This window comes from Lathamus discolor, chromosome 6, assembly GCF_037157495.1.
Source record: "Lathamus discolor isolate bLatDis1 chromosome 6, bLatDis1.hap1, whole genome shotgun sequence".
NCBI classification, from domain to species: domain Eukaryota; kingdom Metazoa; phylum Chordata; class Aves; order Psittaciformes; family Psittacidae; genus Lathamus; species Lathamus discolor.
The window spans coordinates 42184488-42208579 of NC_088889.1; the positions used below are offsets into that span (position 1 = coordinate 42184488).

Sequence of the window (24092 nt, forward strand, 5' to 3'; positions counted from 1 at the left end):
AGCCCAGAAAGCCAACCGTATCCTGGGCTGCATCAAAAGGAGCGTGAGCACCAGGTCGAAGGAGGTGATCCTGCCCCTCTACTCTGCTCTTGTGAGACCTCACCTGGAGTATTGTGTGCAGTTCTGGTGTCCTCAACATAAAAAGGACATGGAACTGCTGGAACAAGTCCAGAGAAGGGCCACGAGGATGATCAGGGGACTGGAGCACCTCCTGTATGAAGACAGGCTGAGGAAGCTGGGGCTGTTCAGCCTGGAGAAGAGAAGGCTGCGTGGAGACCTCATAGCAGCCTTCCAGTACCTGAAGGGGGCCTATAGGGATGCTGGGGAGGGACTCTTTGTCAGGGACTGTAGTGACAGGACAAGGGGTAACGGGTTAAAACTTAAACAGGGGAAGTTTAGATTGGATATAAGGAGGAAATTCTTTCCTGTTAGGGTGGTGAGGCACTGGAATCGGTTGCCCAGGGAGGTTGTGAGTGCTCCATCCCTGGCAGTGTTCAAGGCCAGGTTGGATGAAGCCTTGTGTTAGATGGTTTAGTGAGAGGTGTCCCTGTCCATGGCAGGGGGGTTGGAACTAGGTGATCTTGAGGTCCTTTCCAAACCTAACCATTCTACGATTCTATGATTCTATGAATTTATCAATGCACTTCTTTTGTTCAGCTAGTCTGTAAACTAAAAGAAGCAAAAAAACCAATAAACTAAAAAAAGCAAAAAAACCCAACAACAACAAAAAAAAACAAACCAAAACAACCCCAAAACCAATGCAAAACACCACCACCAACAAAAAAACAAACCCACAACCCAGGAACAGCCACTTCAAGATTTCTGCTGTATTTTTTACATTCACAAAGCACTAGCTACGGAAGAAATTTCCTCTTGATAAAGAGCAGAAGTAACCCTCATAGAGGTAAGAAAGAAGTATTACATGGCTTTTTTAATTTATTGTTTAAAATACTGAAGCATATTTCAGCTTATATCTTCTCATCAACTACACATTTCAAATAAAAACTGCATGTCTTCATGAGCATACTCCAGAGTATAACATTCAGTTACTTAGCAACTTGTAGCATACATAGAAAATACCAAGTCAAAGATGTCACCCCACTTAATATTTTCTCCTAGTCCGTATCAGTACTGTAGATATTTTTAAATTTTGCATTTCCCAAACAAGAAAGCTACCATATAAGCTATAAGGCTCATGAAAAGAAAGTGATATAGACAGCTTTCTACTTGTCATGATAGTCACAGAGCCCTTCAAATGGCAAAGTAACAATTAGGTATACGCATATCTTCCAAAAACTTTCATTTCTTTCCTAAAATATACCAATATAAGATTTTTTCCACATTTCAAGAAATTTTAGATTTTAACCTCCAACACATCCAGTGCTGAAGAGAACACATAATGAGGATATTGTAAGACAGTATAATTGGAAAACACGCAGTGTTTGATAAGATACTCTGTTCAGCAGCCTGATACATTCCAGGTGATTAAACAAACTGACTTAAAAGAAATCAACTACTACTATGACCTTGACCTGAGGACATCCTTTCTGTTAAAACAAGTTCCTGATACAGATATAACATGTATTGTAATCCCTATTTTTCAAACAAGAATTTATGAAATTCGTCTGATTCTTGAATGGCTTGTTGACCTAATCCGGTATATGGATTAATTTGATTATTACCTTTTTTTTACATTTTGGGGATACAATCTACTAATATATTTAATATAGGGACTTACAGGCACATGAACTTTTCTAAACATTTCAGCTCCTTTGCGTGCATCCAATAAAGCCACGTCTTGTGGAGTGGAAATGATCACAGCTCCTGGGAAAAGAAAACATGAATACCATTAAAATGTGCATTATAAATTATACTGTTAAATATTTTTACTACTAGTATGTTACCAAATTCCAAGTAGATACACATTTATATGCCCATTTGGGGTTTTTTTTAGGAAGAAAATGATGCTACTTTTTTTATTATCCAGTGACCAAAATCACTGACAAATTATGAGAAATATGAACTGATAAAAATAATTTAGATATTTTCATTATAAGCTGTCATGTAGAAACCACCTATATTTTCCAAATGAGAAAAGTGACCTAGCTGTCTTATGACCATCAATATAAAATAACAACGGAAGACATGGTCCACATGCTGACATGTTGCAGAGGTGGTACTCTGGGAATATCTACACAGCAGCTGTCCCACACAATAGCTGTACTTGAAAACTTCTGATTTAACAATAAGCCTTGTCTTAAAATCAAGAGGCAGCTGCCTGTGATCAGACAGCTGCTTTCTGAACCTGCTACACTTTCTGATACAACCACTGACAGGCACAGTCCTGAAACATGTTACACTAGACACATCACCAGTGGGTTTGTATGAACGATACCACAAAGTAAGAGGCAAACTCATGCACACTTGCACTAGGCTCGAAAAATACAAGTACTGCTGGCTGTTTAGACATGGCTCCAGGTTTCCTGACAATTAGTAGTCCCAAGCATATAAAACAGACAGAATCTAGTCTTTGTCAACGATCAGAATCTAAAGTAAGCCTCAAGGTTACTATCCTATGTTACCCTGTATCACTTCTTGATTAATACAGCCTGCAAAACCAATACAGACATTATAATATGCCACATCACTTCACAAAGACTATCTTTTTGCATATACTCAGGGGTTTCAATTCTTCAAAACTTGCATGGAGTACCTGCTCATTCTCATCCCTGTTTCAGAAAAGTTCAAGGTAAAGGAGGACTTTACCAGTCAATCGATTAGCTCTGGTTTCACAGTGACCATCCAGTCTCCAAAGTATCTGTTACAAAAGCATCGCTGCAGAGCCATGTTAAGCCAATGTTGCGTAAGACATTTATGGCAAACTTCACACTAACAGCAATTACAATTTTAGATGCATGAGACAGAGTTTCTTACTGGGCCTGCAATTCCAAACAATACATGGCAAAGAAGCGTGTAGGTTTCCAGAGGCATACAGCACTGGCATTGCTGGCACAGGCAGGAGCGCTGGGAGCCTTGGTGTGCCGAGAGCACTCCCCTCTCTGGTAGCACTGGGACAGAGAGCCCCATCCCTCACACCAGCCCCATGCCATCCCCTGCCTGCCTGGTGGCATCCTGCCTGCCTGACAGCCAGCCATTTTCAAACACTGCCTGACAGTGAGTTTGAATGTTTTCAACCAGCGCTCTTAACCTCTAATTTGTGAGAGAAAAATACAATCTGGCACCTCCATCCCGAAAAGCTGCCAATCTCTGCCTTACATAATACTAGACACAAATCCAAAAACTGAATGGCATATGTAATGTACTAAGCAAATGCAGTTTCCCTATTGTTCACTAAAACTCTGGCATTCAAATAATTTGCTGGTTTTCCCAAGGGAACCTTTTGCCAACAGCATCATGAAGAATAACACAGAAGCCTTTCAGTTACACGCAAGTCACCTTAGCTCCTTGTTTCACTATGTATAGGGTTACACTTTGCAGCTAACATTGAAATGTAGGACTAATTCTACAAAATGAATGCATCCTTTCCTAAAAGTACAGCCCACAAATAAGTAATTGAGAGTCAAAGTCCTGGGGTTTTCTGCATATTTGTAAAACAAAAGGTTTTTTTAACACTTTGAAAAAATGCTTATTACTGCTTTCTTTTCAAACAAATTTGGGAATCTGTGTCTTACGTGCATACACTCATGTTAGCTCTTTCACACTTTAGTTTACACTCCTCTCTGAAGATGCTGGCTCAGCGTTCCCTGAATCTTCAGGCAGAAGCTAATATGCAGTCAACAAAACTGAAGCCTCTGTTTTTTTTAAGAATCCAGTAATTGGCATGGCATAAAGAACAACGAAAACACCCACTAGAACCACAAGAAGCATATCCAAGAAATATTTTTGACTAACAAATTCTCATCCAAAGGGAAAAAGCCAAAATGCTGAAAAGACCCAATGGCATATTGCAGAGGTTAGGCTACCGCAAACACCAACTCCCTGTACAAGAAACTGGCTTCTGAAATACATGAGTTAAAATTATGCTCGTGGACAACTCGCATGTGTTCTTCCACAGAATGAAAGCCAACATACTCAAGTAGTCGCTGCCGAGGGTGTAATAGGTGCACCTCTCCTATTTTCCTTTCACTCTGAGCTTGATTACAGACAAAATTTATTCACAGCCAGGTTGTGCTGACTTACACCAACGCCCATTCAAATAAGTACCTTTTCTTTTTCTTTGGTGCAACTGCTAGTCCAGCAAACCCAACCTGAAGTTCAAGAATTCAAATTATTATCAGCATTATTTCATTCACTAGCAGCTGAATATGGGCAATGAGCCTTTTCCTGGTGCTCTCCTCCCGAGATAAGTTTGCATTTGTGTAACTCAGCAAATGATTCAAACGATGAGCAAGAAAGAACACAGCCCACACTTTCTTTGGCATCTTGGCTCTACACGGTTAACAGGAATATCAAAGAGTAAGAAGTTATTTTGATCAATAAAGTAATGAAATACGATTGAATTCATGTGCACAGTATGCCTCTTGAAGCAATACACACAATGTTTACACAAGCCTCTGTCTGAATGAGCAAACGAAGACTGACAAATTGAACAGAGAAGCTGCAGAAACTATAATACTATCACACAGCACATTAAAACATACTACAAATTCTGTCTGCAGCCGTGCACAGAAGAGTGATTTTTGTGCCTTGAGCACAGTAAGATATCTAAGCTGAGCACATTTAGGTTTAGCTGACATATCAACTTATTCATGCATTCCATTTATTTCTGTAACTTCACCGTATTCTAGATGACAAAAGAAGCTGATGCATGTTGCATTAGTAAAAACTGTGCTAACTGTATAATAGCATGCAAAATATATAGAAACAAAACCAACAGCAGCCTGTAAGACTGATGTTTGCCTTTCCTTTTTAACCCCAGGTCCTTAATCCTCAGTAAGAGAGAAGTGTGCCTACACAGCACACTGGTACTCATCCTTCTGGTGGACTGGTGTTCAGGAAATTACAACTGCTGAAACAGCCCATAATTTCTGTGAATAGTAAATATCACTTATATTCACTGTATCATTAAGGTTTACATTAGATGCTCTGGGTTATGAGGCGTAAGGTGGAATCTCGCCAGACCTTAACTATAGTCAATTTCCATCCAAGCGATAAACGGGCAGGTCTAATAGGCAGCAGTTTAGAAGGTATGCCTTAAGATGAAAAGAATCCCTCTAACATATTATTTTTTTCCCTCCAGTGTCTTCAAAGGCAGACTTCAGAACCAGGCTTCATGCATCTCACCCAAACAGATTAAGAACCCTCTCAAACATAAGTATTACACCATGTCTTCTATAACCCTGATTCTTATTAACTTAGCAAGTAGTATTACCTCAGAACCTGCGGAGTGTGATGTAACTGAGCAGACAGACTGACAAACACTGCTCTGGAGGATGAAGACAGAAGAACAGCTCACATTTTTCTAACAATTGCATCCGTTGACTGACGGGTGCTAAACACTCTTGCAGGCCTCAGTGCAGCTGTGGATGGCCTGAGACCACACCACTCATGGATTTTTTACAACTTTTGCTACCTTTTCCACAACATCCATTTCAAACTTCCAGCCAAGACTTTCAAGTTATGAATAGCCTGGTGGATCTGAATCTTCCTATTGTGGATCTCTTCACAGTCCCTCTCACCTTCTGCTAAATTTCTTGTTACCTCACATGTAAAATGTGCATGCAATTACAGATACAGCTTGCAGTTGAAGATGCTGAAAAAGATCTTGCAAGAACAAAGATTTCTGTCTTTGCTAGGATTGCAGCTAGTGATGATTACAGATACATTAGTATTTAAATTGTCCATCTCCTTGGATAAACCTTGTAAAGAAGTTCCTTTGGCTTTTGAGCTTAGAAGAACCACTAGTGTGATCTTCCCTTAAGGTATGATCCTGGCTGTGTTACACCTCCAGCCTGCTTGCTACCTCCTTGTTGGAGGAGTCTTTGAGCAACTGCTCAGATACTGTTTCCAACAGCCACACATCCCCTTCTGCCCACGAACTAGCGGTTAATTAGAGACTGGGACACTACCGCTTTGCCCACATGAAAAGAGGACATAAATCTTACAGCAAGCTTCTTCCTTCTGCAAGAGGAACTGTCAGTGAAACCACTGAGCTAAGGAATATCACAAGCTGAATAAAGCTGTCACCCTGAAGTTAAACTGCCCTCATCTAACTGATCAGTAAGTATTATAACATCCATTTCACACTAGATCACATGGAGGAAGATGTGGAAAGATAACTGTCGCTATGTTAAAATGTCACACTCATATAATTTACAATGCAATATTTATTTAGCGAAGTGAAAACACTGAAAACATTTGTAATAACATCTGTGAACAAGCATCATTTGCAAAGTATAGGCATAAAATAAAAAGTTACTCCCTCACAGACATGCTGCCACTTTACACTTTTCCTTAGCTAATCTGAATTAGCATTTTTCCACTCTACTCCATTCCACCTCCTGCTTTCAAGGGCATTTGCCAATCATGTCCAGATTATAATAAGCATTGTACTAGGCAACAGCAAAGTCCAGTCTCTTTTGATGAATATGTTTTTTGTAAATGAAAGGTCCTAATGTAAAGAGGAGAACTGAGTAAGAGTGATGCTACTACAGGAAAAAGACCACATTCAATTCACTTCCACCCACCACCCCCTCCCACCCCAGCGATAGGGGTATTAAGGGGCAGATTTAAACATTTATTATCTCATAATAAATAGCTAGAGGAGAGAATGCGATATGGATTTCTCTCATCTTTTAAAACTGTCAGCTGAACACTATGCTCATTTATTCCTCCTATTCAGAATAATTGGTGTAAAAAAAACAGAAGGCAACTGCAACTAACCTAGTACTTAACATACCCTTAGCCATTGTTGCCATACCTCGGAGAACCTCAGTTTTCAAAGCCTCTAAACTTCACAGCTTTTTTTACCCAATACCTAAAAATTGTTTTTTAGGAACGATAAAATATAAAGAACCTGCACACAATATGCTGTCACTTCAGCTTGGACAGGCAGTGTGTCTTAAATCAATTTCCATGAGCCAAGAGTTTAAATTTATACTGAGTGTGAGGCATTAACGTGTAAATTCATACTGTATTTTGATCTTGAAATTAAGTTTACAGAGTCTACCGAGTCTGACACTTCATTTAATGAAGTACCAGGAGTGTCCAAAGCTGAGATAATCATGAGGATCATTTCCATTTGTCAGCTACATTTTTCATGACAACAGAAGCAAAACTATTTCAGCATACAAATTATATTTGCATTAATACAAAGAACGGTTTTAAAATCCCCACTGGTGCGCCTAAGGTTTTGGGGTTTGTTTTTTTTTTTTGCTTTTTAATCTATCCTAAACCTATGGCACTTCCTTTCCTGCAATTATTAAAAATATCAAAATAGAGCACAAAAGAAAGAGTAAATCTACATGAAAGTCTGATATTACAAATATTTGCCATTCAAAAATGGATCAAGTAAAATCTACTATTACCCAGATGACTTCCATAAAATATCTTCAAAAATTTACTGTAGAAACTAATTATGCACCTCTTCCACAAAAGAAGAAAGCAAGCTCAGAAATGGAGAGAAACATTGTATGTGATTGTTAAACTAAAGGGAAAGAAGATCAGATGCCTTGCAACTGTGATTTGCATCAAAGTAGGAAATATTCAACACGGGGCAAATAGACACTTATACAAAGAGCAACGACAGAATACAGATACACCTTTAATCTTTTAACTGTGTGCTACATATAACTTGTACTGCATCATTGGGTTTGGGTTTTTTTTGATCATTTCTCTTCAGAAAAGATGAGAATAGCACTGTACCTACTCAGCTTGCAATTCTGGGGGATTATACAGACACCTTTATCTCACTAATCACATCTTTTTTTTCCATGATAATTCCTGCATAATAACACATCCAACAATATTTTAGTTTTAAAAATCTTATCTGAAATTCTCTTTTTTGTTGTTTTTAATGCTTATTTATGAATGACAGTCTAATCATCACCTGGAATTTCCTGTTCTTATACATTATTTTATGTTGAGGCAGGATCCAGTTGTGTTAAGTCCCACACAGTTGTGCAGAAGCCTACATCCTGGTCTGTGTGACACTGACATAAATATGAGTAAATAGTTTGGTTCACCAGTTTGGTATGTCACATTTCATTCAGAGTTTAAAATGCCAAGTGTCTTCAAGTCAGTGGCATCCTTCTACTCTTTCCTCTTCAATGTACATGTCTGAATCAAAGTCAGACTTTTAATAGTTAACCAGTAAAGAGAGAAATACGCTTTTTGTTTTTATTTAAACCTATCTGTCAGAACACTGCCATCAAAAGAAACCCTTTTAATTACAATTCTTTGAAAATTCGTATTTGAAGTAACAAAAACTGCTTCAGCAAACATTTCAGCTCTACCTGCAAAAGACATTCAGGAGATAATTAAGATCTACATACTGGTGAAAGATGGGTGACTCTGTTCTAAATGGTGACGAAAAGTGACTAGCAATAGCAGTGCCTCAGCTTTTATAGAACTTGAGAGAAACATAAACTAGCATGCACATTACTTTCACTTCACTTATCTTGAGGAAATTCTTTTCTGACTCTTATGAAAAGACTTTTTAGAGTTTATTATTATAAGGCTATAATAATACATGTTTTGTGGGGAAAAAAGAGCTATTTCCAAAAGGCAAGAAAACTAGACACTGAAATAAAACACAAAGCCTTTTACCTTTAGATCTCCTGTATAAACACAGTTCAGGCCAATGCCTGCTGCTGTAATTATTAAAAGATTGTTTGGTAAGATGTGAAATTATCTGGTTGTCTCAGTCTGCTCAGTCCCACTAGACAGGTGCATATTTCTAATGGTTTTTACTGCCATGGCATCTTGATATCCAAAGAAAAGAGTGGCATGACAAAGTTTAGCAAATGAAACAATTCCAGTATTAACGTGGAGCTGGTTCTGTCAATTGAGACAGTGTTAGTCTCTAGAGCTGTCCAGCTGCCATGCTTCGCTAATGTAGCCTTCACTTCAACATTAATAAAGAAGGGGCAGTAGACAGCCTAATTTATTTAACAGTCAGCCCCCACAATGCAGCCTTCCCATGAAGAAGAAATATTTGTGCAAGGCTCTAGGACTGCCTCACAACAGAGATGCCTTTGCAGCTGCCCACAGCCTTCAAATTCCAAAGGGAGAAAATGACAAATTTCTCCCCAGATCTTTAGGAGGCTAATCCTCCACCTCCAATTTTATTAATTTGATTTATGGTTCTTTACCTAATTGAACAAATACACACACTTAGATTTCTGAATTTAGCAACTAGGTAATGCAAAAGAATCACAAGCCTTACTCTTCATAATATCTGCAGTTCACACTGTATCTTGATATCAAACATTACAACATCATCTGAAACCCCCTGTGCTTTAAAAGCTGAAAAACATCTAAGGACACTTCAACTTTCCCAAGCATGCATGTTCAATACATGATAAAAAACCTACTTCTACACATCTTATGCTAAAGATGAAACAGAAGAACAAAGTAGAAGTGAAGAAATTGAGCTAAATACTAATGAAGAAACAACAGACCATAAACAAAGCCTTTTTCTCCAGACTGGCTATGGATTTCTATCTGGAAAGCAGACTTGCATTTGAAGAAAGAAGTGGTGGTTGAGCAGAAATATATACCATATTTTCAAGCTACTATGTAATTTCTCATCTACTAGTTTGTTGACGAATGACTGCAACAAGAGAAAAGCTACCAAAGATTAAAGAATAATATACTAAATAAGATGCATCTCGTAAGGTGACTATAAATAACACAATAAAAAATGAAAGTCTCAGTAGTTTCCTTTTTCATTTTCTTTTAAAGAAGGAAAAGTACCCACACAAAACTGTCACTCCAGCAAGACTGATACTCTCTTTAATGACAACCAGAATTATAAGACATAGAATCATACAATCAACTAGGCTGGAAACATATTTTGTTGTTTGCTTTTACCCATTAGTTATTGCTCTAATCTCTTTCTGACTCAAGAAAGTTAGGGTACCTGTGATGCAGGATAAAAGTACTCTAAAATTAAAACTCAATGACATTTCACACATCCTCTCTGTCCTTCTCTTATTGTCAGATACTGCAATGCTGCAGTTCTTCATGCCTGATCAGGGCAAAACTGCTCCCCCAAAAAACATCTTTACCAGTGTGCTTTCTCACACTCACAGAAAAACCATTAAGTGGCTGACAAAAACATGTGTGCAGGTTTTGTAAATTCATTTAGAGGTAGAATAAAAATCTTCTATGCTGTCTATCCCTAGGAAGCCACAGATAAATAATGAAGAAACCATAATGCAAATACTGTATCTCACATATGCATGCATGCAAATCAAGTGCAACTTTCATGCAAACTAGAAAATGCACTTCTAAATAATATGCAACTAAAATGCACATGCTGTCTAGGAGGAGAAAGAAATAAATTATGCCACTAATATCAAAGGATAAAGAAGGAACAAGAAAACTGGAGAAGGAACAGAATGGCAAAACACCAAATATTTTCTGTAAAAAAAAAGAGAACACACAGCTTAGAAACATGAATTGCAAATGAAGGTGGAGCCCACAAAACCAGCAGAATTCTGCAGACTGCTCCAAAGACATCATTGTGGAAATCTGTAAAACTGTCTTCTGTACCCCTGAAAGGAACAAGGTGAAGAAAATAAAAGCATGCTAAACAAGGCTATGGGCTGTCAAAGAGACAGAAACCAAGTAACAAGAATAAAAGAAAGCACAGTTCAAGCTCTAAGACACAAAAAGAAGCTCCTCCACTGACAATGTAAAACACCCACAACAGAGAAAATTCTCTGTAAGTCACTAGAATTCATTGAGCCAGTAAGAATACAGTGAATTACAAATGTTATCGGGCCTTGTCTGCTGTGTTTGCCTTCATCAAAAGCACAATACACTTTTGGGGTTTTTTAAATTGCAAGAGATGACCTCAACGTGTTCAAGAAAACCAGCTAATGTGAAAGACAAATGTAAAGTGCTACTAGCACTCCTAACGTTACAGAGTTAGGACCGATGAAGTAATAAGCTGACTGAGCAACTGTGCTAACAATGTGAAGCCATTTCAAAATTCAAATCAAACTCTTGTTTTCAGTCAGGAAGTTGTAGAAGTGCACACTTGCACAAAAAAGGTCAGAAAATCCACGAATCATGGTTTGCTTCACGTCATATGCTCCAGGTCACAGATAAACTAAGGTGCTAGAAGCTTCCACTTATGGGAAAAAAAAATCATTAAATCCTTCATCACAGCACTGATCTGCCCCCTTCCACCATACAACATGACCACAGGCAGCAGAGAGAACCTTCCATCGCTGTTAACAATTTTGGGGCAATAGGGTTATGGCTGAGTTAGCATGTGCCTTAAAGTTTTTAACATATAAAACTCAAGCGTGAAGTTTTTCTGAACATCTGATCATGGAAGATCATGAGATAACCACAGTTACTTATTTATCTACAAGCCAAAACTTTTGACTAATTGTTAAACTTAGTGCTAAGGCCACATGGTGTTATCACGTACAACTGTAGCTGAGACATGACTGTGCTGAGGAAAAGATGCAAGGTGCTGCCTGAGTGTTTAAGGGCTCCTTTCATTCCCATCGACTTCACTGCGCTGTAACAGTGGTGATGGTTTTGCTGTGAAACCGCGATGTACATCCCAAATTCCATTAGTTCTAGTCCATTTATATATGGGCATGTCTATAATGCCTACCAGTCTTTCTAGCTATACCCACAGCTAACTCTTCTATCCTATCCTATTAACTTTTACAGATGCACAACTCCTTATTCACTAAACTTACCAGGCAACCTGGTAAGAGTTCTACATGCAAGTAAAATAGTTTGACAAATGTAGTATTTAGTGACTTAAACTCATTCATTACTGTCATCAAAGTGCAGAAAGAAAGGAGTGTCAGGGGAAACAAGAGCTTGCCTGTCTATGCACATGTTCTAATCTGCAGTCAGAAAACAGTAAGAGCAGTTGAAGATGATACCATTTTGGGTTTGTACCAACATATTTATGTGCTATCACCAGAAAGTGGAGCAAACTGTCCCACTGATTCCTTAATAACTCAGAATCATAGAATTGCTGCTTAGAAAAGGCCTCTGGAGGTCATGTACAGGATACACTAGACAGGGCCAGCCAGGGCTTTGTCTAGTACAATCTGAACAACTGCCAAGGATGGAGATCTCATGTACATTTTGGGTAACATGTTCCAGCACTGCATTATCCTCCTGGTGAAGAGCTACAGCAATTACTGAATTATTCCTGGAACTGTAAGGATTGCTTTGTGTCTTTTACCACTGAGCTCCTAGCACTGATTATGTTGGCTATTGACAACTGCTTCTGTTGAAGTATGTCAGACAGGTAATAAACTGTTACATCACATGAGACACTCAGCATTCTTTCAGAAGCAGTATTTCTGACTCCTGCTGAAACCAATGAGATTAGAGGGCATCCTACATAGCTCAAGATTAAGAAGTTTAAATCCCCTACAAAAAGTAGAACACAAGAAGAAAAAGAATGCACTAGTGTATTATAGTGCTGCATAGCTTATCTGAATAAAAGGTGTGCATTAACAACACTGTCAGCTTTCAATTAAAAAGCAATCATGAAGACAAACTGCTTTATTAGCTTTACTATGCAGTGGATACAGACAAAATATTTTCTGCTACAAACCTTGCCAGTATTTGGCATGACTGCCTTTCCATCGAGAGTATTCCCATATTTCTCAATCTTTTTGCAAGTTAGTTTAAAACAAAGTAATACAGTCATAAATGCTAAGATGTTAAAAATCATTGATAGCGTTTTTCATCACCACACAACTGACAAAACAGTTTCTTAGTGTGTCAGCAAAACTATTAAAAGTGTTTTGAACAGCATTTTAAAATAAGATCTTTCTAAAGTTATCTGAAATCTCTGAAACAGTCAAGCAGAACACATACCTGCAACCGGAATATTCTGTGAGACTGACAGCTGTACATCTCCAGTCCCAGGTGGCATGTCAATTACTAAATAGTCCAGTTGACCCCAGTCAACCTAGAAGACAACAATAAAAATGTATATTGGAGTTTTGAAATGCTTTTACTTAAGGTGCTTTATGTTTTATTGCAGTCCTGTTTTCCTGTAATGCAAAAGACAAATGGACCAAGGACACCCCAAAAGATGCCCTTTTAGTCACACTTACAACATATATAAGATGACACAATAAAAAAAGTTTACTGGTTGCTAGGCATGAGAGTGACCATTAAAGATTAGGCTAAAGATACTAGGCATGAGAATGCCATGACTCTTTCCCTTCTTTACCAGGACAGATTTCCAGGAGAGCCAAATAACTCTTTAGAGCACTGTGTACTGCAGTGAATGCTCTCTTCATGAGAACAGAAATGGTCCTAGGCCTACTCTGTATAATACAAAGCCAAGATATACTAGGTCTTTTGTCTCTGCACTACAGAATTTTTGGAAAATCGTAACCGCATTAAAAATAAAGACCCACAAATGGGTATGTTCAAATACAGTCTGTTTCTGACATATAAGATACAAAAGTATGATCTCCTTTAATACAGGACAATACAAAAGAAGAGAATTTTACTTTCACTTTTATTTTACACATTCCCTCAGTGTCATTTTAACAGTAAAAACAACTGACATTTTTCCAGTTCCCCAGTTGCTGTCCTCAAGTGTCAGACCCTACCAGGGGAACACTCATTCATTTTCATTCAGTTCCTGTACAGATTATGATCTTCTGGGGAAGCACAAGCAATGTGAAACCCAGACCACAAACCCAGTGCAGCACTCCAGTAAGAAACCAAATTTTTCAAGGCAGACTGATGAAGATGGAAGATTTCAGAGCACTTATGGGAGAAGGGGATGGGGAAGGTTAGCTGCAAACTCTAATGTCAGACATCTAAATTAGGGACTCTCAGGCACACCTCCCCTTTTTCTTTTTTTATACAAAGGCTGCAGGAGCAGTAAATGGTGCCAAAGACAGTCTTGCTAAACAGGAAATGCTACTTATGTTAACCACAGCAAACACTGCACTTTTTCATATTTAATATTGATCTGTATTTTTTATACTATATTATCTGCATTTTGTCAACAAAAATAACACATACCTAGAAGATTTCTAAGAGTAATTTGCATTCATAATCATATTAGGACAAAGAAAACCCAAATAAAGATCACATATATGCGCAAAAATGTATGCACAGAGTAGAGAAGACAGTTTATCTACAAAAAAAAATCTGTTTTTTACTTTGTTTTTCTTTACTAATCTTGCTTAGTTATAAAGCAAGATAAATGCCAGTGCTGGTGAATGCCTTCTTTTCTCATGAAAGTCACTTGGCTCACTTGAAGGCATCAACTTTAAATTTCTGCATTTCTTAATTAAAAATCATTATAAAGGTGATAAACTGAAATTATAGATATTAAAAAGTAGTAGTTTACAACACGAGTCAAGTTCCTTACAGATTCACAACGAAACACACAGATCCTCTATAAATAATCACATAAATCTCAATATGCAAAATCGATTCTTTCACAACAATCACAGCCATTTTCAAACACTACAGTATAGAGAGGTTTACTTTTTTGAAAGTATTAACTCAAAATACCTTTTTCACCCTATCTCTTTATAAAGGCTGATCCTGGCATAATTTGTTAAATACAAATTTACAAGTCCAGCAATCACAGAATCATAGAATCATAGAATAGTTAGGGCTGGAAAGGACCTCAAGATCATCTAGTTCCAACCCCCCTGCCATAGGCAGGGACACCTCACACTAAACCATCCCACACAAGGCTTCATCCAACCAGGCCTTGAACACTGCCAGGGATGGAGCACTCACAACCTCCCTGGGCAATCCATTCCAGTGCCTCACCACCCTAACAGGAAAGAATTTCCTCCTTATATCCAAACTAAACTCCCCCTGTTTAAGTTTTAACCCGTTACCCCTTGTCCTGTCACTACAGTCCCTGACGAAGAGTCCCTCCCCAGCATCCCTATAGGCCCCCTTCAGGTACTGGAAGGCTGCTATGAGGTCTCCACGCAGCCTTCTCTTCTCCAGGCTGAACAGCCCCAACTTCCTCAGCCTGTCTTCATACGGGAGGTGCTCCAGTCCCCTGATCGTCCTCGTGGTCCTCCTCTGGACTTGTTCCAGCAGTTCCATGTCCTTTTTATGTTGAGAACACCAGAGCTGCACACAATACTCCAGGTGAGGTCTCACAAGAGCAGAGTAGAGGGGCAGGATCACCTCCTTCGACCTGCTGGTCACGCTCCTTTTGATGCAGCCCAGGATACGGTTGGCTTTCTGGGCTGCGAGCGCACACTGAAGCCGGCTCATGTTCATTTTCTCATCGACCAGCACCCCCAAGTCGTTCTCTGCAGGGCCGCTCTGAATCTCTTCTCTGCCCAATCTGTAGCTGTGCCTGGGATTGCTCCGACCCAGGTGTAGGACCTTGCACTTGTCATGGTTGAACTTCATAAGGTTGGCATCAGCCCACCTCACAAGCGTGTCAAGGTCCCTCTGGATGGCATCCCTTCCCTCCAGCGTATCAACCGGACCACACAGCTTGGTGTCATCGGCAAACTTGCTGAGGGCGCACTCAATCCCACTGTCCATGTCAGCGATGAGGATGTTAAACAAGACCGGTCCCAACACCGATCCCTGAGGGACACCACTCGTTACTGGTCTCCAGACGGACATTGAGCCATTGACCACAACTCTTTGTGTGCGGCCGTCCAGCCAGTTCTTTATCCACTGAGTGGTCCATCCATCAAATTGATACCTCTCCAATTTAGAGAGAAGGATGTCGTGTGGGACAGTGTCAAACGCTTTGCACAAGTCCAGGTAGATGACATCAACTGCTTTACCCTTGTCCATCAGTTCTGTAGCCCCATCAGAGAAGGCCACCAAATTGGTCAGGCAGGATTTCCCCTTAGTGAAGCCATGCTGGCTGTCACCAAGCACCTTGTTGTTTTTCATGTGCCTTCCAAGCATGCCTTCCACGAGAATGTGCTCCAAGATTTTACCAGGCACAGAGGTGAGACTGGTCTGTAATTCCCCGGGTCTTCCATTTTCCCCTTCTTGAAAATGGGGGTTATATTTCCCTTTTCCAGTTGTTGGGAACTCCACCTGACTGCCATGATTTTTCAAATATGATGGCCAGTGGCTTAGCAACTTCATTTGCCAGCTCCTTAAGGACCTGCGGATGGATTCCATCAGGTCCCACAGACTTGTGCGCGTTCAGATTTTGAAGATGGTCTCGAACCAGATCCTCTCCTACAGTGGGCCCAAGGTCTTCATTCTCACAGCCCCTGCATCTACCTTCTAAGACCTGGGTGGTGCAGTCAGAGCCTTTGCCAGTGAAGACCGAAGCAAAGAAGTCATTCAGAACCTCAGCCTTCTCCAAATCCTGTGTAGCCAGTTCTCCTTTTCTTAGTTTTCAGACCTTTGCTCCATAAGCAAAAAATTCACATCCTTTTAGGTACAGCATGGCCTCATGGGAGTAACATAAGACAAACCAAATCCCACCCTTATTAGAGGTAATCTGTATTAAAAAAAGTAAGTACACTGGGTTTTTTTTCCCACAGTTAAAAGCTGTCTGGTTTTGCATACCCTGGCCCTAACTTTAAGCTAGCTCCTTCGTGGAACAAGGGGACTTTCTGGTCCTGTCCTATAACTTTTCACAGTTACAGGAGGTTCTGCTCCTCCAGCTTCTTCCAGCACTAGCCTCCTGCTCCAAGCTCCATGTGATCATCCTACCTAGAAAGCATTAAGGTTCCCTGAAGAAAACATCTAGCCGTATCCCACTACCATGTGGAACACTAACGGAGATACCTTGAACACCAGTGCTCAAAGCCTTTGTCACATGTTCAGTTTTGTGGGGAAGCACAAAGCAGTTGCTGCTTGTCTAAGCTGAGGTAGCTGCCTTGGTAAAAATGTCTCCATGTAGAAATTTTAAAGTAAAAGAGCATGTGTATAAATAGCTTTACGGCTTCACAAAACAACTGTTGCTCAAGAAGTTACTTTGAAAATTTACCACATGTAGAAGAATGGAAGAATGGGTACAGAAATCAGTGGGCACCAGAACTTCTGCCTCAAGTTTCCTTAGAAAGTGACCCTATAAAAATGAAAATAACTTCTAACATGCACTTTCTGGATTGCCCTATGCGTAATGATTCTTATTAAAGTTATAAACCCCTGAAAACAGAAATTAATAATGGAATCTTAAGCACATGGTGAATCTCATGGTAAATCTCATTGCTAGGCAACAGGAAAAATACTCTTAACAGAGCAATTAAATTATGATGCTTTAATTTGTGGCATTGAAACCATCTTATTTCATATATTTTGTTCAAATTCATGGATTGAAAAAAAAAAGAAATGAGGTGCCTTTATCAAATTAACTGTGCTCCATTATAATGCCTTTAAATCTAGCACAGAAAAATGGAGAAGCTACACCATCCCAGCACCACTGGAGAGGATGTGCTGCTGCTGTGCACTGCAGGAGGAGGACATGCTTTGTCACAGAAGTTCAGAAAAGGTAACAGTGCAGATGCCTCCACGCACCTCTCTGTGTTATGTAACTGCTGTGGCACTGAACTGGTGGAAATCAGTTAGGAAAACTAGATTGGAAAGCCACTCCTTATTAGAACTAACCTTGCTTTTCATTTTGGTTGGAGTCAGTTATCCTCACAATTTTACCCTCTTCATTTGTAATTTGAGGTGAGATTGGAGAGCTGCACCACCATGACATAGCTATAATTGCTGAAAAGACCTGAACTAGTGTTTTTGCCCAGTAGTGAGCAGTGTCCTCAAGATATGGATTTGCTCAGCCAACTCTGCACCTCATCCAGTTTCTCTCTGTAGACTTCCTCTTACTCTCTTCTGTTCTGCAAGAAGATGATGATGAACACTATGGAGTTCAGCTGCTCTTCACTAACACAGAAGCAGTATGGCAGTCTTTTATTAAGTTACTGAATATAATTGGAAGGTATATTGATTTGCTGTAGAAGTGTACACACTTACTAAGAGAATAAATTCTAGGTCTGTTACAAAATTTCAGCAAAGGAGAAAAAAAAAGGGAGAAAGACATTTTTAATTAAATTTTGAACTGGAACATACAATCAGAGGAGTGGCTTTCTGAAACCTACTATTGCCATCCATTCAACAATATTAGAATGGGACATATAATCAGGCAGTGATATAAAACACCAATTTGAATGCAAATCCTGTTTATATGCAACAAATTACGAAATCAGAACCACTAGTCCTCATGTTCTCAATCAGTTCTGAGAAGTGTGTCTGTATGCAAATGTGGATGCATACAAGTAAATGAGCTCAGATTAACAGCACATTACAGTAAACGAGTTTCCTTTGCAAGCAATAAGCGGACAGCAGCTACAAAAGCCTGGCTTATAGCATCTGAAATCTGTCGGCACCTTTGCATGTACAAAAGCATTAATATCTCTGCCCCTATAACATATACAGTGTGTACAACATTTTAAACCATGGAAATGTAATTGCACTTTCCTTAAGTATAGCATTCATCTTTTTTTAAAAAGGTTTAACTTGACATTTATTGTTAAGCAATGTAATTAAGTGTCATGTGCTTCTGTGTATTTTCCCTTGTTCAGAAACACCACAAATGCTTCCATGTAAATTATTTTAATCAATCACTCTGTTTATGTGACAATTCATAATCAAAATACCAGGTATTCACTGAGTAAGGGTTCCAAATAGCAAGTTAAACCTGAAGTAGAGCACAGAGGTACAGAGGGCATTTCTGTCGACAAATGAAGCCTGAACATCCACGGTACACGAGGCAGAAATGACAGAATATTAGCACAGAAGAGGGACTTCTACTTGCGGTTTTGAAGTAATCCTGGTGTTTGGTAAATAACAGAAGACATTATTTATTTGTTCTTATTAAGAGGAATACATGCAGAGTTTCAATCAAGCAGCACTCCAGGTGCAGACTTGGAAGCAGTCAGCCAGACTCTGAACACCAGTATCAGAAAAGTACCAAGTGCTACACTGCAGGCAGCTTAAGGCCTATTCCTGCCAGATCCCTGCTCCTCCTAACTACTTTGTTGTGTATACATGATTTAATACATGCAAACAGCAGAACAAAATAAAGGTAAGAAATGCTGTTGTTAAATTAATATGTATAGAACTGTTTACATATATTTATATGTTAGTAGAAGATAAATATTTTAGAATATTTCCTTGAAAAATTACTTAAAAGATTCTGCTTAAGCATACATAGATACCAGGAGCAAATAAGTAGTTTCATGATGTAAGAAAACAGATAATTTAGGGATAGCATAATGAAGTATGGCATTTTAATTTAAAAATATTTTCAGTTATTTCCACAAATATTTGATATAGGAGACATAAACCAGAAGATTTTCATTCTATATAAAACTTTCTCTCTGGCAGTGAAATAGACACTTACACCACAGCATGATATTCCACAGTGCTTAATACAACTCTTCTTTCTGAATACAGCCTAATACCACGCTTTCAGAACAAAGATGTCTGCCCCTTTGACTTGTCCTCTGATGCTTAAGCAATCTCAAAGCCTTGCATCTAACCATGAAAAACAGATGCATTGCAATGGTTCAAATTCCCTTGAAGGTATTTCTGAAAAGCTTAATCTGCCAAGTTCAGAGAGAAATTGAGGTGAAGAACAGTTTGCTCCAAAGGTTTCCATAAAGAGAAGGGAATTTTCCTATTCTTTCTCAATATAGGCTAAAAGTATCTTTTAGAAATAACTGCCTAGGCAGAAAGCCAGGGTCCTGTTCAATTAAACAACCAGAAACAGAAACTGGCCTCCTACTCCTCCCTGATGGCTTTTAATAATATGAAGAACTTAAAGCAAATGCAGTAGCCTCAAGTTTCCATTACCTTAATTTATATAACCTACAAAACTAAACAACTCCCAGGAGACAACAATAAAGAGGTTATTCTCTATGGGGCATTCCAGGAGACGGAGGAAAGGCACTCAACACTGGGAACCTACTCACCTTCAGAAAGCTCATTCAATGTTATGTCATCCCAAAGAGTAGATGGCATATGGCTGTGCAGCAGCCTGACATGTCTGCAAGAGTCAGGGGACAGTCTCTGGGAATGACTGAAAAGGAATAGTTCTGTGCAATTCCCCACACAACTGCTGAAGACTGTATCAGCACTATTGCATATAAAAGACTTCCACTACATTCAAGCTGTTACTACAAGGAGCTTTGATGAGCTGAGATTCCCATTTCTCAGGGATTCAAAGCAGTTATTCTCTAAAAGATGACAGTTTGAAAAGCAAACTTCTATTACGCAGTCAGTCTTGAGACTAATCTTTGATTTGCTGCTCTCTGTCCTTGACCCACAAACAGTCTGCACTACATATTTGCAGAAATATTTCTTCAGAAATGCACCATCTTTTTTTTCCTTGTTCTATGATACAGAGCTATCTATAGTTTATCTGACACCTGGAAAACAAATATGAAATGAGCCAAGTTCCCATCCTTATGTCTTTTAGCAATAAAATTAAGCACAAAAGTAAAATAACATAAAGGTAGACGAATCAGAAGAAAGTAGGCTAGCACCAGATCATCTAATTCACCAGGGTGATCCAGCTATGTTAAGCACATCATCTAAACTATAAATTCTCTTTGAGCTCTCCCTACTATTGCACAGAAGGGCAAAACCACTGTTTAGCTGACAAACCCAACAGCACATTTTTAAGGAAGTATTATCAGGACCTGATTTATATGTGCTGTCTGACTCAGATTTTTCCTACAATAATAACAGAAGAAAATGTTATAAATGTTGACAACAAATATCAAAAGGGAGAAGCTTATTAAGCCCACTCACTGTATGTATTTTTAGACTGTAGTTCTGTAATGGTGTTAAAACGTGAATGCTTAAGCTATACAATTGAAAGCAATGTTCCTATTTCTCTTAACAAGTTATTTAACTTCCTTAAGCATCAGTTCATATTCCAGTATAATAAGAAAATTAGTAAATTCCTTATTGGGGTATGAACAGACTAATATAGGCATCATTTACGCCCATCATAGACACACTGATTTTAAATTAGTGCTTAAACTTAAGATTTAAAAGGTCAGAAAGTTATTTCTTCAGTATAATGTACAACGCTTTCTTGTACGTAAAAGGGAACTTCTAGAGGCCAGTCTAGTGTCTTCAGTAAAAGGATTACAGAAGAAAATAACATGATAGATGTTATTCAAGCCACTTACAATGCTGCTGAAGAAAACCCTCAATATTACCATAAATCATGCAATATAAAAACTGAAATAGAATCAATTAGATGGAGACCACTGAATAGAGGCCAAAAGACAGTAAATCTCAGTATAGGGCTTGGGTTTTTGCCTGGTGAGATGTTACCAGATCTCAAAGTAGCCTTGAGGTGAAACATTAATAAACATTATTTTACTTTTTTAAAAATAGCCTGTTTTTCACACATATGGACAAAAACACATTCTTACAAGCTTTCCATACTTAAAATTCAAAAGCATGTCCTCCCCAGCCACTGAACTGAAAGTAGTCTACCCTTGCTAATGAAACCTGAATTGAAGAGTGTGCTTGAATTACTCTGGAGCACAACAATCAATATTCACAACAAGAAGCCATAATAAAGCTGCACAAAACACAGAACCTTTCAATTCTACAGGACGATTCAAGAGGATGAGAGAGTGTGAATAAAGCAAGCGAGAGTATGTGCTACAGCCAGCAGAGCAGATCACTGATTTGCTGGGATTTTTGACCATGAGACTATGACTGTGAAGCTAGTATACCTTCTCTGGTAAAACAACTGCCTTCTGGTCAGAAAGGAGTAACTCACAAAGAGTCCTTACAAAGAGTGGAACACACAAAGAGCATTAACGACATAGTTAAGATGTGAAAATGAAAAGAAATACAATTTTAAAATTGCACACATTTTGCAGTTGCATACACAACATTCCCATGATTTAAAGATGTGCTGAACATCTTATTCCTAGAGTAGAGCATTTACCATGAATGAGACAACCGATAATCTGTGTAAGCATCACATATAGATGGCCAGAATAATTGCCGTGCCCACAGAACCAGGCTTTCGCATTCACCAGTGCCCTCAGTTATGAATCTGCAATAATAAATTTAAAGTGCTACTTGTATTCTAACCCCACATAAATCGTCTGCTGAAGGTGCTAACACTATGTGTTTCAGGGACATTCAGTGATTGCTGCCAAGCAAGGGACAGTCTTCATATTTTCATTTGCTTCGCAGATTTTTATTTAGCTCCAGTTCTTACTTAAAGCTTTTTTTTTCAGCGAAAGAAACCAAACCAAACCCAACTGTTTACATCTAGCCCCCACTTTAGATGCACAATAAAAAAAGCTGTATATTCCAAAGGCACTATTCTGCTGGGAGAACATATTCCTTCTTTTAGAAGATTCTGCTGATGGAGCATAACACTGTAAGAGGAGAAACATCTACTGCAGCTTCATAAATAGTATGGAAAAGTGGGAGCTTCCCTTGGGTGGGAAAGGGGGAGGAACAAGCCACATAAATCTCTGGTACCTTAAGCACAATTACTTTATGTTTGTGTCAATCACTTGGTATGTGAGAAATAATCACTTTCCACAAAGAATACAGGTACAAAAGCTGCTGCTATTCTTGGATATCTGCAGTTATTTTATGAGAGGAAAAGAAATATGGAAGGATGGTGTGAGTAGACGATCAGTCTGTCAGCTTCCAGAACGTAACCTGGATTATATAAAAGAACAAACTCTGTGCAATCAGTTTAAACGTATGTTAATTCAATATTAAGTTTTAAAAGCTATTTATATAGTTATATTCCTAGTATATTTACTAAGTACAATTAGTGTGCAATGTTAAATAATAATATCAGTGTTCAGGGGTAGGGAGATTCCCCTTTTATTTTGGTCAAAAAGATGAAAAAGAAATGGTGAGAAAAGAGGGAAAATACAAAAACAAAAAACCAAACCTAAAAAAGCAGCTTTGCAGAGCTCCACCTACACATTCAGAAGAAACCCTAAAAATTCTCCCAAAGATCTTGACTACTCAGGAAGGGAAATACTAAAATCTCCATTAAGCACCAAGTTTGCACCAGAAGCCCACTTAGGATCCATTAATTACACACATATTTGTGAGAAAGGAGCAAGTCTTCCAGGCCGAATCTAGCAGGCATGCTCTAACTGCACCTACCAGTAATAACACTGCACCCAACACAAAGCTGAGCACTTGCAGCCATTAAATAAAATTAAAAGCCTGTGGTTCTGCTGTTAAAACTGCAGCTGCTTAATATCATAATTAAACATACAAGAGAAACTCTATGAATTGGAAGATGTGTGCTTCAATTTCTCAGGCAGGTGGTATTTAACTGGGCTACTGTACAACCAAGAATGCGAAAGCCATAGCAGCAACCAGGAACCTATATAAAGCCAGTAGCTGGGGGATTCACCTGGAAGGATGAAACTACAGAGTAACTGAATTTCCTGCACAGCACTGCTCATGCTCCACCTTCAGATGTCTAGTTCTGGCCCCAGGAATCTTGCATGCCTAGCTGTAGAGCAGAAGGTTTTAACTGCTGTATGTGATTTCACAGTACTCTCCTGGTTAGCAGGAAACACAGCTTAAATCCTAAACCGAGCTTGCAGCTCCCACATCCTGGCTGAATGGGTATGGAAACTTGCCAGGTTGTTATCATAAACACAGAATAAGCCTGTCAAATTAAACCAAAGAAAGGTCTTGGCAAATAACAGAGGATACTAGACTTTGGTTCTAAATCTCTGCTACACAGAGCTGTCCAATACAGGTTACAATTAGGTGCTGAAATCCAGGACAAAGACAGAGAGTGAGACATCCCATCTGCTTTTGCGAGAGCCCTCTTGCTCAAGATCTTTGGTATTGTTCATTTCCAGCCAGTGAACCTACCAACTTTGACTTACAACATTAATTTCCAC

General features: G+C 38.9%; 1 protein-coding gene across 2 annotated transcripts in view; it reads right to left on the reverse strand.

Annotated features, from left to right (window-relative positions):
• NUBPL (NUBP iron-sulfur cluster assembly factor, mitochondrial) overlaps nt 1-24092 on the reverse strand; it is an 89553-nt gene that overhangs the window by 19787 nt on the left and 45674 nt on the right. For both annotated transcript variants that reach the window (XM_065686416.1, XM_065686417.1), the window contains 2 exons: nt 13051-13144; nt 1739-1824 (listed from right to left, as the gene is read on the reverse strand). In XM_065686416.1, coding sequence (XP_065542488.1) covers nt 1739-1824; nt 13051-13144 — 180 coding nt within the window. The remainder of the gene's footprint in view (nt 1-1738; nt 1825-13050; nt 13145-24092) is intronic.